The 19,644-nt window shown below is 35.3% G+C and overlaps 1 protein-coding gene across 1 annotated transcript; it reads left to right on the top strand.

Moving 5' to 3' along the window:
• Positions 1-10,285: 10,285 nt before the first annotated feature.
• Positions 10,286-11,374, top strand: LOC102662329 (uncharacterized). The gene is made up of 3 exons (XM_006588002.1): positions 10,286-10,607; positions 10,689-10,790; positions 10,869-11,374. Exons 1-3 carry the CDS (start codon positions 10,286-10,288, stop codon positions 11,372-11,374), a joined length of 930 nt encoding a protein of 309 aa, XP_006588065.1.
• Positions 11,375-19,644: the final 8,270 nt, after the last annotated feature.

Genomic DNA, 19,644 nt, shown 5'->3' with positions numbered 1-19,644 from the left:
ACGAGGGTGGACTCATGGGCCACTTTGGGATAGACAAGACCCTTGTCTTACTCAAAGAGAAGTTTTATTGGCCCCATATGAAGAAAGATGTCCATAAGCATTACACCAGGTGTGTGGCTTGTTTACAAGCCAAGTCTAGGGTGATGCCTCATAGGCTATACACACCCTTACCCATCCCATCTGCACCTTGGGTAGACATTAATATGGTGGTGGATAGGATTAGCAAGATGGCACACTTATACCATGCCACAAGGTGGATGATGCTTCCCACATCTCAAAACTCTTTTTTAGGGAAGTTATGAGACTCCATGGTTTGCCTAGGACCATTGTGTCAGATAGAGATGCTAAGTTCCTTAGCCACTTTTGGAAAACCTTATGGGCAAAGCTAGGAACTAAACTTCTTTTCTCTACCACTTGTCATCCACAAAATGATGGGCAAACAGAGGTAGTGAATAGGTCTTTATCCACCCTTTTAAGGGCTCTTCTGAAAGGCAACCATAAGTCTTGGGATGAGTATCTTCCTCATGTAGAATTTGCCTACAACAGGGGGGGTTCATAGAATCACCAAGAAGTCCCTTTTTGAGGTTGTCTATGGGTTTAATCCCCTAACACCGTTAGACCTCATTCCCCTCCCACTGGACACTTCTTTTATACATAAAGAAGGGGAATCTAGGTCAGAGTTTGTAAAGAAGTTGCATGGGAGGGTTAAGAACCAAATAGAGAACCAAACAAAGGTGTATTCAACTAAAGGCAATAGAGGAAGAAAAGAGCTAGTTCTTAATGAGGGTGAATGGGTTTGGCTCCATCTTAGGAAGGATAGATTCCTTACTAAAAGGAAATCCAAGCTTAGCCCTAGAGGGGATGGACCTTTTCAGGTTTTGGAAAGGATCAATAACAATGCCTATAGGTTGGACCTCCCAGAAGAGTATGGAGTCAACACCACTTTTAATATTTCTGATTTACTTCCTTTTGCAGGTGGAGCTGATATTGAGGAGGAGGAACTAACAGATTTGAGGTTGAATCCTCTTCAAGGGGGAGGGGATGATGCAATCCTCCCTAGGAAGGGACCAGTCACTAAAGCCATGAGCAAGAGGTTCCAAGAGGATTGGGCTAGAGCTGCTGAAGAAGGCCCTAGGGTTCTCATGAACCTCAGGGTAGATTTCTGAGCCCATAGGCCAAGGTTGGGTCCAATTATCTTTGTACATATTAGACTAGGATGTCATTATATTTGATCCTTGTATTTAGGGCTCCATAATGTAGGTAGGATACCCTAGAAATATAGGATTTTTCAGCCCTTGTATTTTAGGGCACCTAGACTAGTTTTTGTATTAGGGGTAGTTTTGTAATTTCACATGCACTAAGTGAATATTTGATGTATGTGTTGGGAAGTAAATTTAATTGAATTGGTAGAAGCCCAATCCAATTAAATTTTAGAAGGGGAGGTGAGCATTTGCTTACTACACCTCATTGCCACATCATATAGTCACACTTTGTGCATGCCCTTCATGCTTTACATGTCTCATGACACCTAAGCACACTTAGTGGAGAATCTTGGAATTGATCTTGGATTAGTGGGCTGAACCATAACTAAAATTCACTAATCATAATTAGTGAAATTTTGGCTCCAAAGTTTGGCTCCACAAAATCAATTTCAAATTCAAGTGAAATTTGAATTTCCCTCCGATTTTGTGTGACACTTAGGCTATAAATAGAGGTCATGTGTGTGCATTTTTTCAACTTTGATCATTTGAATATTAAACTTCAGATTTCAGAGCTCTTTTAGAGCACAAAATTTCGTGCTCTTCTCTTCCTCTCCCTTCATTCATCTCCTTCTTCCTCCAAGGTCTTATCCATGGCCTCCTATGGTGGTGAGCTTCTTCTAGACTCATCTTCTCCTTGAAGTGGCGTCTCCTTTCCCTCTTCCTTCTCCATTTCGCTGCCATTCATCTTCCAAGAAGCAAAGGAATCCATTGATGAAGAAGATCCTAGGCCTACAAGCTCCAATGGAGCTTACATCAGATAGAAGGTCCACCGCTGGATATTGTGTATACATTGGAGGCAACATTATCTCTTTGAAGAGCAAGAAATAGAACACTGTTGCTTGGTCTAGTGCAGAAGCAAAGTATAGAGTTATGGCCACAACCACTTGTGAACTAATGAGGATTAAACAATTTCTTCAACAATTAAGTTGTGAAGTTCAGCCAATAAAGTTGTATTGTGATAATCAAGCAGCTCACCATTTTGCTTCTAATCCAGTGTTTCATGAGAGTACTAAACATATAAAGATTGATTGTCATTTTGTGAGAGAGAAGTTGTTGTCTAAGGAGAATAGTACAAATTTTGTCAGCTCAAATGATCAACTTGCAGATATTTTGACTAAATAATAGAGGGGGCCTTGGATTCAATTTATATGCTCCAACTTGAGGGGAAGTGTCAGATTAATATATATTTTATGTGTCATACATTTACCTTTGTGTTATTATTTTATATGTCTGTACTACTCATTTAACTTGTTGTAACTGTTTGATCAGGGGGCTGCAGTCTGCACCCTTTCATCTCATGTATTTGTTGACCTTTGATCTTATTATATATGTATAGGAAGTTTCAACTGAGTGGTGAAACACTCAAGCTTTATCATCAAATCTGGTTTTGAACTCTAATAAACCATGCAAATATAATTTCAGCCAAAATACCTCCACGAGGAAGGACGTGCATCCCAATAAGAATCTCATTGCCATATCCGAGAGCAAGAACCCTGAGGTGAGGTTAAAAAATATATTCAGTAAATTACAAATTTAGAATATTATGCCCCATTCAAGAGGAAAAAAAGAAGAAGACATAAATGTATCATTAAGCCCATATAGATGGATTAGCCATGAACAAGAAATATGAAAAAGTAAATGAGAATATAAATTGGAGAAGGAAAAGGATTAGAGTTAGATACTTTGAACATTAAATGACATTTTGCATACATCAAAACCTAGTGATATTATACATTAGGAAAAAGCTCTAGCCTAATCTTATCTACATTCAATGATTCAATAGAAGATATGAAAACATGCTAAGGAATTTTTTTTTTCCAACAAGTTTTTTTTTTCAGACTCATGTCAAACATTCAACAAGTTAAAATCTTAAAAATCATATAAGCATCAAAAGCAACAGAAAACTCTTGCACCAAATGGATAACATATGGAACAATCTCAATAATTTCCATAAAGGAATACTTTTATGTGGATTGCAATAGCAGCGTAGCACCTTATAGGTTAAAAGAAAAATGCTAGCACACACTTTTGAGCATAATATTATTGGTTAAATTTTATTGGAAATATCAATTTTTTCAGTCTTGCTTCTTATTTAATGTGTTCCACTCATGATTTATCTAGTTTACAATAAATTTTAAGCAACAGTAAAAAGTGTGTTGTGTGGCTAGCAGCCTAGCACTCCTCAAGTTAACCATCAAATGAAGATGGACAAGATAACCATGCTAGAATGAATATTTTGAATACATCATAAGACATAATTTTAAAGGAAATAGTAATCAATTGCTTGGACACTAACACAATGCTTACTGCAAAACCTGGGTTATGAAGTGTCGGGGTAGCCATGTTGTGAACAACTAGATTTAGAAGTTGCACCATGTATCCGCTTTGCAAAATACAAAACATGAAAATAACCGATTACTATATAACAACTAACAAGAATATTCAAATTTCTATTTTATGAAACAATAAGGATTTATTACCACTGGATGAAGTAACTGAAATAGGATATGAAGATACATTGCAATTTTAAGAACAAAATGAGGTATTGCCTACCCAAAACACTTGTAAAAATGCATTATGTATGCACATAAACCTTAGACAAAAGAAGAAAAAATGCCTACCCCAAAGAAGTGGAAAACTCTTCTGATGGAACAGAGTGGGGATCAAGTGCTCGGGGTAATCGTGCATTGCAAATTTGATCATATTGACCACTACAACCATCCCTTCTCTCTCCCTCTATGACCACCTGACCCAAGAAGGACATGAGCACCATAGGCATTTTTGAAATGGGCATAATAATATAGCAGTATAACACTATAGTTGTCTTCGTTCTTACGATGTGATACATTGATAGAAAATGATTGTGAAACAATACATTACATGAGTCCAAAAACTTACCAATAAAAAAAATAGTTGCCTTGCATCTCAGATGTTTCTCCTAAAGGGAACATTATGCTCCACTATCAAAGATCCTTTCAAATATTCTGGTAAGAAACATATAAAACTTAATGAAATGAAAGTAAAAAGATGTGTCCAAACATATAGCAACCTACAAAGTTAGTCTCTAGTAATAGCTATTAGGCTATTAGTGCATGAAAAAAAGGACGAAATAGACAAAAAGATAGATAACACAAACCTCACCACTAGCATATCCATGGTAAGTGCCAGCTAATGATTGTCCCCACAGCCAATTTGTTGTATCATTAGTATGTTAAAGCTTTAACGGGATGATCAATGAGCAAGTCACTATGATCACCATGACCCAACCTGGGAAAGTCACCTCTGAAAACCTATAATAAGATTTGCTAGACAACTTATAACATATCTGAAGATAGATGTAATATAAGCATTACCACTACACCAACAAGTGCCAAAATGGAACTTATCCCACTCCATTAATGCAAATCCTGCATCAGGGAAGCCTAAGTATTGTTAGAAAAACTTAGGCTAATAAAACCTATTAAGAATGGAACTTATATTAAAAGAACCTTCAACAACAAAGATAAGGTCGTGATGAAGCTTCGCAACCATGTTCCTATTCAACACACTTGTGTAAGAAACAACTTTATGCATTCAATATTAACACAAAATTAAGAATCCAAACATCAACATCAACCATAGCTATATTTTCACAAACGTATCCTCATTCTCCATATATAATTTGCCAAAACATATCCTTATTCCTCATATATAATTTTTTGGACTTACAATCCTTTAGATAGACATGTACCTCTTTCCTATAAAGAGGCACTTGCTGAACTTAGAAATGCGTAGACAATGTTCCATCCATCCAGCACATTAGTAATTTTGACGCAACAAGGACATGTTAAGATATAATTTATAGTAAGAATTAGTTCAAAAATTGGTAATAAACACAAATTATAAATAACAACTTCATATGAACATACATGAATGTAGTTGTGGAACCTCATATTTGTTGATGTCAATTGGGCTATCATCGGCACTATCGACATCCTCAACTACACAATGACCTACAAATGGGCAGTTTGGTCACACAAAAATAATTGATCCTATTGATGTACCTACCAATTGTGATAGCAATGCATTGTCCAAGGGCTTTGCTACAGAGAAAATGAAATAAAGAAATATGTATATTAATTCTCAAATAATTGTCGATAATTGTACAAACTTGTTTATAACAACTACGTTAAACATTGAATACACCACAGTGGTTCTTCCTATCTTATCAAAAGGTATGTACATAAGATGTTTTTAACTTTTAAAAAATATGCCGCCTAATTCTTACGAATTGTTGTTGTGTTCTTGATGTCTAATGGTGTGCCATCACCTAACCACTACAAAATTTAAAGTATAGAAATTAGTGACCTACATGTGAAATGAATAATAAGTGATAGTCAACAATTAATTTTTTTCTTAAAATTAAATATACCATGCTCCAATCATTCTTCAACCCCTCTCTTACTATGTTCCACATCCAATGCATGACAAAATAGCCACACTCATACCCACCGGTTTGAACATGACTCTACATTCAATATAAAAAATGATTGAATCAGACAATTAGAAACTTACCAAACATCACTAGACGGAAATAAACATTCATTATATGACTAACCTTTATTTCAATCCACTGCATTGCAACTTTATCAATATGACCATCCAAACTACTCTTTAATGTTTTCATTGCACTGCTTAAAAAAAAACATCGACATGTAAACGAGCACAAAAATATTGATGTGTCGATGTTTGGAATATATTAAATGATCTATACTATAATACTTAACTTGTTAACTGCATCTTTGATATGAATATCAGCCTTCTTACGCAACGAGCTGAACCAAATGACAACATCCTTCATAGGACACAAAACAACCAGCTGCCAATGGGCCATAGATTTGAAAATAATTAGGTACATAAAATACAAACATTCTATACATGCATTTGATAAATTTGACTTACTGATTCAAGTAAGCTCCTAAGTAGGCCTCTCATTGGGATTCCTTAGCCCATGTTTCAATGTAATGTTGACATTCAACACGTTTGTCCTTTGCATTGTCTATGGACTGAAGCTCAAGGAATCCATACACCAAACCATGACCCAAGGTTGAACTCCACTTATCCATAAACCTATTTTGATCATTTGAAATGAAAAATTGAAAATCATGTATGTTATAACCAATATTAATTAATAATCAATCATATAGAATGTACTTACATCATAAACAACTGCAGTATAGCTATGTTTAGACATTGGTCACCTGACATTATTTCATTTACATCAGAATATGTTAAGAAGAATGATGCATCCGAATTTGGAATCCCAAATTTACTCCCATCCCACAACAACTCAACAGGCTTGTCATAAATGTCATACATGGTCCTAATCAACTGACATAACGGATCCTCTATACCTACATCATTCAACCTTTGAACATGTTCAACCACTTTCTTAGGAGTAACATGTGAATCCTATATGAAGAATGAAAAGAAAAATTAAATTAATGTTAGTAACTAATTTATATCAATCTACGATTGTCTTAATACATGTTAAACATAATATAAATTACCTCATGTGATACAACTTTGACAAGATTTGTCGGCCATGCAATGAATATGTCAAGGGCCTGCTTGACATACTTAATTTCTTACATTGTAAACGAGACTTCAATGTCACTGTCATAAATTTTTTGAACATTGACCCTTACCATATCATCTGCATAAACAACGTTGTGTATGGTAGGCCCCCCATCACATATGTTTCCCAAGGCCACCAACGTGTACAATTATTACCTTGCACATACAACCCCATAGTCAGTATAACATTAGCATCATGTTCTTCCCTTGATGCGTTGACAGCATTTTCAACATTGCTACCCTTTGTGCTGACATGTGCACATAATACCTGCATATCCATGTCAATCAAGGGTGTGTACTGCGATCCCCTTTGAGGAAACTCTATTTTGATGGCCTCCTTCAACTCCTATTTCATTTTGTCTAGAGTCCGCTTGTTTTCTTCTTCAATTTCATTCCTCATTTCTTCCTTAAGGTTGACTATAATCTCATTCCTCCACTCTTCCTTAAGGCTTCCAATTATCTTAGACAATTGTTGTTGGCTAATGGATGTGGAGGAGGTACTTGAGCCATGTGATGCCCTTCCATAGTATTGAGATATTGTCACACCAAATCCCGTTGCACGAACACGACCTCCATGCTCTGGTCACCCAATGGCAGTGTTCAATATGTCATCACGACCTTGGGGAGCAAAGGAACCTTGTGTCGTTTGTTCTTCTAACGAGTCCTATATCAAACATAAACTCACAATGATGTTGTTGTTTTTTTTTAAATAACAAATTAGTCAAATAAAAAATGAAAGATGCACTCACAATTTTATCAGATATTTCTTGTGCTGCCTGAGATGTCATCTGCCCATATCGCTTTGTGCGGGCCAACTTCCACTTAACATGTCTTTGGATGGGAGATGGGGGGTCGTCAATCTGCGGTGTATTCTCGATCAGCATTGCCTCCTATTGTCATTTCTTAATTTTCTCATCAAACAACTTCTTTTCAAAGAAATCATATCCCCCACGAGACAATAAATGGGGACAGTCATTGTGTTTTTGAATTTCTTGTGCTCTTTTCCTGATTCCCTGTCATGCATAATATATAATTTCCATCAAATTAATTAAAATGAAATCATATAATTAAATTGAAAATAATAGTTAAAGACATCCACATCTAACCTTCCAATTAGGTGTCTTCTGGGTTGCAACAAATTCCTTTCAAATTTATGGATCTATACCATTTTTACAAAAGAATCATCTTTATCTTGTCCCTCATTGTTATCATACACAAATTTGGTGGTCAAATAAGACTTAAATTGCCTTCATCTAGTGGTCATTGTTGACATGATCTTTTTCTTGGTATTTGTTGCTTCTGGGATATCAAATTTGGTCTGCATAACAAATTTGGATGTCAACATTTTTAATTGTTCATAACAGAAAATTAAATACACCTCCTTGTTAAGTGGACTTACCAAGATGTCCTCCCACACTAGCTCCTTTAGAGATTCTGGTACATCTATACAATTGTTATGTACTATTGGAATCTTTTCTCGAGCTACTACCCCCAGATAGTTGTGGAACTTCTCTTTATGTGGGCCTGATCCTCTCCCAGTTGCAGGATCGACATTAACTGCTGGTCTAGGCTGATCTAAGGCTCTTAAAGTCAACCTTCTGAGTCAAGTAGATTGTCTACTTTTCTTAGACGCAACCTGTGAATGACCATCTGAATGCGGAGGGGAGCTTGGCGGTGATCTTATGACCCTGTGGAAATAAAACAAATTCATTAATGTAAATTACAAATAGATATGCGTAAGAAATTATAAATATCGACATTAAAAAAATAGGTTACAAATAATGCAATATGGTATAGATTACTTTCATACAATGCAATTACATAGGAATGTTCTCCCATAACCATTCATCATGATCAGTACAGGTTACATGTACATCATCTGCATCGTTGTGTTCATTTATAGAAGGCATTTGTTTGCAAAAAGAAGGCGTCTCACAAATGTCAAGTGTTGAATCATCATTTTGGTGACTGATACCACTTGCCCTTCCTTGTAGAACCACTAACAATCTTGAATCACATGGATCTTCGACGTAAAAGACTTGTCTAGCTTGTTTTGCCATAATGAAAGGTTTGTCCATGTAAGCCACCTTATTAAGGTCAACTAAAGTAAATCCCAGTTGATCTTGATGCACACTGGTATTCGCATTAACCCACTTACACTTAAATACAAGCACTCTAAATTCATTGTAATCAAGTTCCCAAATTTTTTCAATGACTCCAAAGTAAGGCATGGACGCTCAAATCGGATTGTAGTCTGATGCACTATAAAAGTGATCGGAATCAGCATGAACACTAACCCCACTGTTCTGCATGATACTTTTATCATCTCGTGACTTGGTGTAGAAGGAATAATTGTTGATATCATATCCCTTCCAAGCAGTGTTGTTAAATTGCAGTTATGGTGGCGCCATGGCGGTGCGGTTTTTTGGAAAAATGCCACCAAATAGCGGTGGCGTTGCAGGTTTCATATGGTGGCATCATGGCGGCCACCATAGCCTTAATAGTCGTGGCGGTTATTGCAGAAGACAACTTTTTTTAAAAAAAAAATTTTGCAACACAGATTGGGTCGTGTTGGACTGACCCGACCCAACCCTAACCCAATTTTCGCATGCAAAAGGGGATGAGCAACATGAGCACGAACAGTAACACGCGAACTCCAGTGCAACGATGACACGAGTGACGACAAACTCCAGCGCGACGACAACACCAGCACCATTCACCAGCAACGACGAAACCCCGCACCAGTGCACCATGCATGCGAGCACCATGCACCATGCACACGATGAATAGACATCGACGGTGACGACAGTGGCAACAACGACTACAGTCTGTGACAACAACGTGATTCTATTTTTTTGTTCTATTTTTTTTCTGTTTGACACTCATTTTTTGATTTTTGGTTCTGCTTTTTTTTTTTTTTGTTCATCCCTTTTCTAAATGGTTGAACCATCATCTAATGCTGCAACTACAATTACAACAAGGAAAAATAAGACAGAACCTGGTTGGAAGTATTGTCATCCACTATGGAAGGGGATACAAACACCATTGTTTGTAGTTACTGTGGAAAAATCACAAAAAGAGGAATAACCAGAGCCAAAAAACACTTGATTGGGAAGTCAGGTAATGTTGCATCTTGCAAGAAAACTCCACCAAATGTAGTCGAAGAGCTGAAGGAATATATGGCTAACAAAAAAAGTGGGACCACTTACAGTAGTTCTAGCAGTGGTAATGTGGCAAATATAAGAGATTTTGAATTTGGTTAACCAATTAGATGTGATGGAAGTGAAGATGAGTTTGTGGACTCTTGCAATGCTACTGCTTTAGCCGCAAAGACAAAGTGTGGGACTAAAAAAGGATCAATGGAAAGATTTTATAAGAATCCAGAAAATGCCATCAATTAGAGAAAAATGGAGATGTTGAGGCAAATGAACATAAGAGAGTCAATGGATAAGAATGAAGTATTGAAGGTGCATCAATATATTGCTCACTTTTGGTACCAAGCCGGTTTGTCATTCAACCTCATTAAATTGAAAAGCTTTAAGAATATGGTTGTAGCCATTGGTCAATATGGGCCACATTTGCCCATTCCAAGCTATCATGACATCAGAGTTCCACTCCTGAAGAAGGAAGTTGAATACACTGAAAATTTGATGAAAGGCCACAGGGAGCAATGGGTCAAGTATGGTTGTACTATTATGTTCGATGCATGGACTGATCGAAAACAAAGATGTATCATTAATTTTTTTATTAACTCTCAAGCTGGTACCATGTTTTTGAAGTTTGTTGATGGCTCTAATTTTCTAAAGACAGGTGAAAAGCTTTTTGAGTTGCTTGATGCTATTGTGGAGGAAGTAGGAGAAGAGAACATTGTTCTAGTTGTTACTGATAATGGGAGCAACAATGTTTTAGCAGGTAAGTTGTTAGAGAACAAAAGGAAACATATTTATTGGACTCCTTGTGCAGCTCATTGTATTGATTTGATGCTTGAAGACATTGGGAAGCTTCCCTTGATAAGGAAGACAATTAGAAGGGCAATTAATCAAGTTAGGTTTAGCTATGCCCATTTTAGTACCTTAAGCTTGTTAAGAAATTGTAGAAACAAGAGGGAATTGGTGAGACATGCTATTACTATATTTTCCACTTCTTATCTAACCTTGGAAAGGCTCCACAAAGAGAAAGCCAATATTAGAAATATGTTTATTTCTGATGAATGGATCCTAAACAAGTTATCTAAGGAGCCTAAGGGGAAAGAAGTTGCAAAGGTAGTGCTCATGCCTTCTTTTTGGAATAGTGTGGTTTACACTCTTAAAGTCATGGCTCCACTTGTCAAAGTGATTCTTCTTGTGGATGGTGAAAGGAAACCAGCCATGGGCTATATTTATGAAGCAATGGACAAGGAAAAAGAAACAATTATCAAGTCTTTCAACGACAATGAAAGCAAGTACAAAGATGTGTTTGCAATCATTGATAAAAAGATGGAATTGTCAGCTTCATAGGCCATTGCATGCATCTACCCACTTCTTAAATCCAGAGTTCTTTTATGACAACATTGATTTGGAGTTTGATTTTGAGGTCACCAATGGATTGTTTGATTACATTAAGAAGTTGGTTCCACAATTTGATGTGCAACAGAAAATTCTAACTGAGTTGCATCTTTACAAGATTGGTGTTGAACACTTTGGTTCTGACTTTGTAATGGCTCAAAGGAAAACCCATTCTCCTAGTAAGAAACTTTTACCAAATGACAAATACAAATACTATACTATTTTTTTTTACGTATTAATGTTATAATTCAGAATTCTAAGTTATGCTCTTGGTTGGTATTGCAGCATATTGGTGGTGAATGTTTGGGTCACAAACTCCAAATTTGCAGAAGCTAGCTATTAAAATTTTGAGTTTGACTTGCAGTGCTTTAGGATGTGAAAGAAATTGGAGTGTATTTGAGCAAGTAATTGTGACAAAACTCTAACTATGCTTTTTAATTTTTATTTAATTTTGATGGTCGAGTTTTATTTGGAGTGTATTTGAGATTGAGATCAACATTTATTTGTTATGTTGTAGATTTATTCCAAAAAAAGAAATAGGCTTGAGCACAAGAGGTTGCATGATTTGGTGTTTGTCTAATACAACCAACAATTGAAGCAAAGATATAATGCAAGAGATAAAATTGATCCAATTTCTCTTAAAGATATTGATGTGTGCAATGAATGGCTTATGGGAGAGATGGATGAAGATGATGATGCACTAAATTAGGCAACTGTGTATGAGGCTTTGGGGGTTTGAGAGTGTAGGATGTATACTAGGCGGAAAAAAAGGGAAAGAAAGCAACCAACAAGTGCTGGTATTTGTCCTACTATTGCTGCTACCCACACTTCTAAAAAACGGGCAATGGGTGTTGGATCTTCATCGAGGAAGCAAAAAGCAGTCCAAGAAAATGATGAGGATCTATAGTTTGAGGAGGATATTGAACTTAAATCTGAAGAAGAAGAAATCATGGTTAATTTTGAGGCGTCTAATGGAGAAGAGGGAGAGGGAGATGCTCCACTACCTTATGATAACAACGAAGATGATTATCTTGGGATTGGAGAAAATGATTACAGCCTCAACCTTTACTTTGCACTATGCATTATGCTTTTATCCTTTTGTTATTTTGAACTCTTGAATGAGTTTATTTGGTGTTGGTACTTGGTTATTGTGTGAACTCATGAAACTTTTTTAGTTTATTTGAATGCAATATATATATATATATATATATATATATATATATATATATATATATTGTCCGCCATTTGCCGCTACGCCATCCGCCATATTTTTATGGCGAATTTTTGGCTTTTCGCCATGAACTGCCATCCGCCATTAACAACATTGCTTCCAAGTAGGGAGATTGAGATTTGACCCATCAGCTAACAATCTTAATGTTTTCAAAGCACTATCATCAGCTAATATTGTTTCTCTAAACCAATTCATGAAAGTTTATTGTGCTCATGCAACACCCTCATCATGTTCATTTTTGGGTGACTAACACTGACATTTTTTTGCGAGTCTCTATGTATGGAAACACCTCTGTTGTGTTTTTTAATACATATAGATATGCTTGTGAGACCTCCTATCGAGTCATTGTGACAACATTGTATCCTCGTGTACCCTTACCTCCCCATGTCTGGTCATGACGAGTTTCAGGAAGCCTGACAGATTTAACTATTTTAATGTAATGAGAGCAAAACTCAATACATTCTTCAACAATGTACCTTTCAACAATGGAAGCTTCTGGGTGATATTGATTATTGGTATAACCCTTTAAAACCTTTATGTACTGCTCAACAGGATACATTCACCGTAAAAAGTTAGGACCACACAATCAAATCTCCCTCACGAGATGAACTATTAAGTGAACAATTATGTCAAAAAATGATGGAGGAAAATACATCTACATTTGACAAAGGAAAATGGTAGCCTCATTCTCCAAATCATCCAATTGTCGAGATTCAATAACTTTGCTACAGATAGCATTAAAAGAAAAGCACAAACGAGTTATCGCTACCCTAACTTTGTCAGGCAAGATACTGCGAATAGCTACAGTCAATAGTTGCTGACTGATACAAGGCTCTTAATATTTGAAGAGTATCCTTGTGGGACTTTTAGACTCCACAAACATTGACAAAAACTTCTCTTCTTTGTTGTTGACATTGTATGATATGCTGGTGGCAGATACGTTCGTTGATCGTGTGATATCAGATGCAACTGCTCTCGTATATCCATGTCAACCAAGTCTTGATGAAACTTCAAACCATCCTTTGGCTTGCCTTTAATGTTAAGAAGGGTGTCAATTAAACTATCACAAACATTTTTCTCCACATGCGCCATGTCTATACAATGTCTAACATCAAGATCGGACCAGTATGGAAGATCAAAGAATATTGACCTTTTCTTCCATATGTTTGGCTCAGATGATGGCTTCTTTTAGGTCTTCCTAAAGATAGTTATGATATTGTTGACCCGATCATAAATTTCTTTTCCAGCAAATGGTTTCGGTGCACTTTCATTTTCCTGACTCCCATTAAAAGTTTTCTTCAATCGCCAATACAGGTGATAAGGTTTGAGAAATCTTTGGTGCCTAGTATATACTATCTTCTTTCCATGTTTCAATTGGATGAAGCTCGTATTTTTCTCACAGATAGGACATGCGTAATGTCCTTTGACACTATACCCACTCAAATTCTCATATGTTGGAAAGTCATTAATGGTACAAAAAACCATTGCACGCAACTTGAAGGTCTACTACAGGCACCCATCCCACACATCAACCTCGTCTTCCCATAATTTTCTCAAGCCTTCAATCAAAGGAGTGAGATACACATCAATATCATTCCCTGGCTGCCTTTGACCCATTATCACCATACAAAGCATTATGTACTTTCTCTTGATGCACAACTAAGGAGACAGGTTTTAAATCATCAACAAAACAGGCCATGAACTATGGTTATTGCTTAAGTTACCAAAGGGATTCATTCCGTCGAAAGCAAGACCAAGCCTTAGGTTTCTTGCCTTGGCCCCAAAATCTGGATATAAACGATCAATTGTCTTTCATTACAAAGAATCAGTCGGATGTCACAACAATCCATCACTTTTTAATCCATCTGCATGCCATGTAAGGTTTTTCGCATCATGTCTATTAGCAAACAACCGCTTAAACCTTGGTATTATTGGAAGATACCAGCACACCTTTGCTGGACGTTCGATGTTGGTGGTTCCATCATCACTGTTTTAGTCGTCCTTCACTTTGTACCATGATACACCACATATGGGGCACTTACGCATTTCCGAAAACCGATTTCTGTACAATATGCAGTCATTAGGGCATGCATGGATTTTCTGGTACTCCATTCCCACAGGACATAAAATCTTCTTCGCCTCGTAGTGATTCTTCGGCAGCGTGTTATCTTCAAGACTTTTTCAACAACATAAGCAATTAAGTGAAGCTTTTGTCACTCCACCCAAATCATGCCTTCAAGTTGACCAAAGCTAACACCGCTAACAACCTTGTGAAAGTTGTGCACCCCAAATAGAGAGCCCTCTTTGAATCATTTTCTATTTTTTCATACAAAAGTGCATGTGCTTCATAAAAATCATGTTGCCTAAGATTTTGAATCATGTCTTCTACATGATATCCCATGTCTACATTAACTGGCTCAGCGTGAGAGACTGTTGGCCTGTCTGGCAGTTCCCCATGCCATATCCATTTTGTGTAATTAGGAATGATCCCGTGATATATAAGATGTGATCTTATGTCATTTAATGAATGGTGTCTCCCATTTGCATAATTAACACATGGACAGAAAAATTTTCCACGCAAAGATAGAGCATTACGTTCAGTAAATTGCAAGAATTCTTCAACATCATTATCATACTCTTCACTAACGCGTGATGCTTTCATCCAATTTCGATACATTCTTCTAACTATTTGTTATGAAACTTCTTTAAGTTATCCAACATGCATGAAAACCTCACTTTTTTCATTAAAGGTATGGCCCTATCCCATTCAGGAAGACATTTTTTATAGTTGATTGGTACGTATAAGTTAATTGTCTTTTGTTAAATTTGATGAAATTTCAGCAGTATATCGCATTGGTTTCCAAGTACACGACATGAAAGCAGTGGAATTTCATCATCCACCACATTCAAGTATAGACTTGGAGAACAAATTGAAATGCAGTACACTGAAATTTCGTCAAATTTAACAAAACATAGTTAACCAATACGTAGGAATCAACTATAAAAAATGAGTCTTTCCAAACTGTGTAAACGGACAATTCAAGATTCAATACATTGATTAATGCAAACTATTTGTATTAATCATTGTATTGAATCTTAAACAAGAAACTAAGGTTCACTCGTAATGCACATAACTGCTTAAGTAAAACAATAGTGATATATCAAGAAGCATGTAATAAAAATAAGTGTGGGACAATCAAATACATACCTCGTAAGATGGTGACTAACAACAACAACGAGTACGATCAGGGCAATGCTATATTATACAAAATTGTCGAGTCAAGTAAAGTGCTAGAAAAACATGACTTAACTTGGCAAGTGAGCGTCAACATTTGTACCTACAACGAAAACCAATTGTTAAAGATCGAAGAGTAATTAAACTAAAAAAAGGTAAACCAAGTTATGTTTGCATTTAATTGTATAAGCCAAATGGTAAAAAGTGAGAAAATGTAATGAAAAAGAAAACAAAACAACAAGCATTTAAGCAAAACACTGGCATATAAACATGCCATGTGACTACAAACTCAATGATTAAGGACTGAAGTAGAGAGTTAGAGAATGAAATCAACCAACTCCTATTATTTTGTTATACACAAACAATATCGACTCATACAAACATAGAAATGGGGTGTTCAATGAATAAATTGACAATTACTAATTAGTTGTACATATTTGGAATGAAGCACAAAGGCAATGCATAGACAGAAAAAAGCTGCATAAAACAACTTTTGTTGCATACCAATAAAAACCTTTGACTATGCACACAAAAAAAGTTGAGTACAAATACCAGCATATTTGAGTTACTTGAAAGATAAAAAACACAATAGTGAATGCTCGGGAAAAGCAAAACTTCATAGGAGTAGATGAGAGAAATGTGAATTGCTTGTAAAGTTTCAAACTTAAGGATATTATAGATTCTAAAGTTTCAAATTTTAGCATAATGGGCAACTTAATTCATAGTAAGGTTAAACTAAACAAATGTAGCAATAAAATTCAGAAATCACAATTTTAATTAATGTACTGATGACATTCCCAACAAAAATGTAACCCGCATACTACCTAGGTACTAATACACTAATACTAATATATTAAATATAACAAAAATTGGCCACATATGACATAATTGACATAAGCCACTCTTGCTACCAATTAGGTCCCTGATGTTAACTTAGAATCTCTAGATTCATTTTAATTTATTTGCACATATATAACATATCCATATAAAATATTCAAACTGACAAACCAATTAAAAATTTTGTAACTCATAAAAGTAAGTTGTATACTTGGTTCTAAACATATGAAAGGACATATCAAAATGAATCACCTGTTCCCTTCTTTTCAATTCATCCTCTTTAGCTTGAATGTGAAAATATACTTTGCTTTTCCGTCCTAAAATTAAGAAGTACATAATTAAACCTTTGCTAAACAACAACATTGGGGCAAATATTTTGGATATGTATTTCAACATTTTCATAATCCGGCCTACCTTTGCATTATGAAGGGGGATGTCAATAGTTGCCTGATGATTAAAAAGCTCAGGAGGAAGGGGTGAGAGCCTTGAGTTTGCAGAGGGAACACTTCCACTGTTCTGCAAATTCAAAGAAATTTTTGTAAGTTAATTAATATAGAAGCCATTTTCTCTTGTTCCTTTTACATTTATGGTTAAAAGGAAACACATAAATTTTAGCAAATGGAACCGAAAGAGAAAGTAGGAATAAAAAGAACACCAAATCATGTTGTTGACAAATTATCGGACCAGAACACCATAATAATGTGACAAAACACCAGAAAATTCTAGCATTTCTTGCATCATAGAAAACATCAAAATTTACTACCCAAAGTATAATTATTTTTTTTCATGCATACAGGATGTGCCTCAGTTTCATCATATGATGCTTTACAATTGTCTTCCCCAACAACACAACGATTTCAAGCTCTTTCAAGTATGTGTATATATATATATATATAATATGTATATTACCCTTCTAATGTTGAATATGAAAAATTGTAACTCTAGTCATATGAATAAATGCATGTTTGGTCGAGATATTGTTTGGAAAATAATTAATTTATTTTCAAAAGCATGCTAAAAAAATTACAAGAAAAATTGTTTTTTTCTCCCAAAAAATGCACTAAGTGTTGGTAAGACGAACAATACTAGTTGCAATTAATGCTTTTTTTTTCTATTTATGTGTCAAGGTAAAACATTTAGAGAAAGGGTTGAATCCTTCATTTGCCAAGGAAATGATATCATTGCCTGTAACAAAATGTTGACACTATTATCTTCAATGAATACCAGTTACTTGTATGTGTTGTTATGAACCACTAAATTTTGGTTATGGGGAAGCCACAACAATTGGAAGAACATTTGCTTTTATGAAGGATTATCAACTGGATGGAAACAAAGAAATGGTGGCATTAGGAGCTATGAAAGTTGTTGGTTCAATGAATTCTTGTTATGTAGCAACTGGTACGTTCAAAGATGTTTTATGAACCTAGCTATTGTTTTTACATTAGGTGCCATAAGAAAGATATATGTGGTCACATCTGATGAAACAATTAATTCCTTTTAGCTTCTATAAGCCTGTAAATCATACTAAAAAAGCATAAAAAAGGGACAAAAAGAGAAGTTAAGGTTATTATTTGGGTAAATTAAACTTTATCCCTATGTAGTTTACACTTTCCATTTTTTTAATATCACTTAACCCACTTCAATTTTGGTATAAGTTGGTAATTAATTTTTCAGTTTACCTTAATGATAGTTTATCATTTTCTCAGCCTAGCCCTACCTCCAAAAATTTATTTCTTTAAGAGGGTAATGTGTAAAAAACAACATAAACTAGTGACTTGTGTTAAAATTATCTGAAGAGTTAAATGTTTTTGATATAAAACAAAGTTGTTGGGGCCAAGTAACACAAATAAAAAGTTTAAAGGGTTATTTGGTAAAAGGATAAAGTATAGGGGATAGTAAAGTGTATTTTACTCTAATAATTTTATGATAGTATGTTTAATAATTTATCAAGGAAAGGCATGTAAGTGGGTTGTATACTATTTTTTTTATAGGTTATAGACTAATGTCTTGCTATCTACAGGTTCTTTCTCTCGTTCAGCAGTAAATTTCATGGTTGGCTGTGAAACCGTAGTATCTAATTTTGTCATGTTTGTTGTGGTGTTCTTAACCTTACAATTCCTTACGCCTCTTTTCAAATACACTCCAAATGTCATTCTTGCTACAATCATCATTTCTGTTGTCATCAACCTTGTTGACTATAAGGTAGCAATTTTGATATGGAAGATTGATTATGCAATTTACTTTTCCAACTCCAACTATCTTAAAGAAAGGTAAAATTGTTCCCCTTTGTACTTTTACGTTTTAACCAATTACAACTTTTATCAAGACGTCTATAGTGAACAGAAACGAAAGAATCCATCATATACAATTTGTCTTGTTAATTGTTTTTCCTCAATAATCTACAATGACAAGTGGACTATTATATTGTTCTGAAAATGTCAGGGATCACTAGATATGCTACATGTTGTATGAAGTTTCAATGTTGGTGGTGTGCCAGGATAACACCCAATCAATATCAAATATCTTATGTGAACTGTTTAGCTTTATGATATTCACTATTACAAAAAGATGATTTTACATCGGTTCTAAGGCACTTTTAACGACGGTTTTGAACCGTCTTTATAGCCAATGTCATAGAAAATCAAAACTTCCTATGACGGTTGCATTTTAAGACGGTTATTTTTCTGAGAACCGTCTTAGAATGTGAAACTTTTCTAAGACGATTTTTCAAGAACTGTCTTAGAATATAATTTTTTTAAAAAATAAAATAAAATAAAATTATGATTCTAAAAAGGTTTTTCAAAGACAGTTCTTGTGTATTTTCTAAAAAAACAAAAAAAATAATTATAACTCTGAAGATTGCTTGTGCTATATATAATATGCTTGTAAGTGCTTGCTTCTACAAAACTATTTGCTAGC

This window comes from Glycine max, chromosome 9 (genome assembly GCF_000004515.6).
Source record: "Glycine max cultivar Williams 82 chromosome 9, Glycine_max_v4.0, whole genome shotgun sequence".
In the NCBI taxonomy this organism is placed as follows: domain Eukaryota; kingdom Viridiplantae; phylum Streptophyta; class Magnoliopsida; order Fabales; family Fabaceae; genus Glycine; species Glycine max.
The sequence above is the reverse complement of the archived record's forward strand: the minus strand, read 5'-3'. Positions and strand labels throughout refer to the sequence as shown.

What these genes read in the sequence shown, in the direction of transcription:
- LOC102662329 (XM_006588002.1), top strand. Translation starts at nt 10,286, where the DNA reads ATGGAGATGTTGAGGCAAATGAACATAAGAGAGTCAATGGATAAGAAT. An exon ending in GACTGATCGAAAACAAAGAT is followed by an intron (nt 10,608 to 10,688) that starts GTATCATTAATT and finishes TTCTAAAGACAG; the next exon opens with GTGAAAAGCTTTTTGAGTTG. An exon ending in GAGCAACAATGTTTTAGCAG is followed by an intron (nt 10,791 to 10,868) that starts GTAAGTTGTTAG and finishes TGATGCTTGAAG; the next exon opens with ACATTGGGAAGCTTCCCTTG.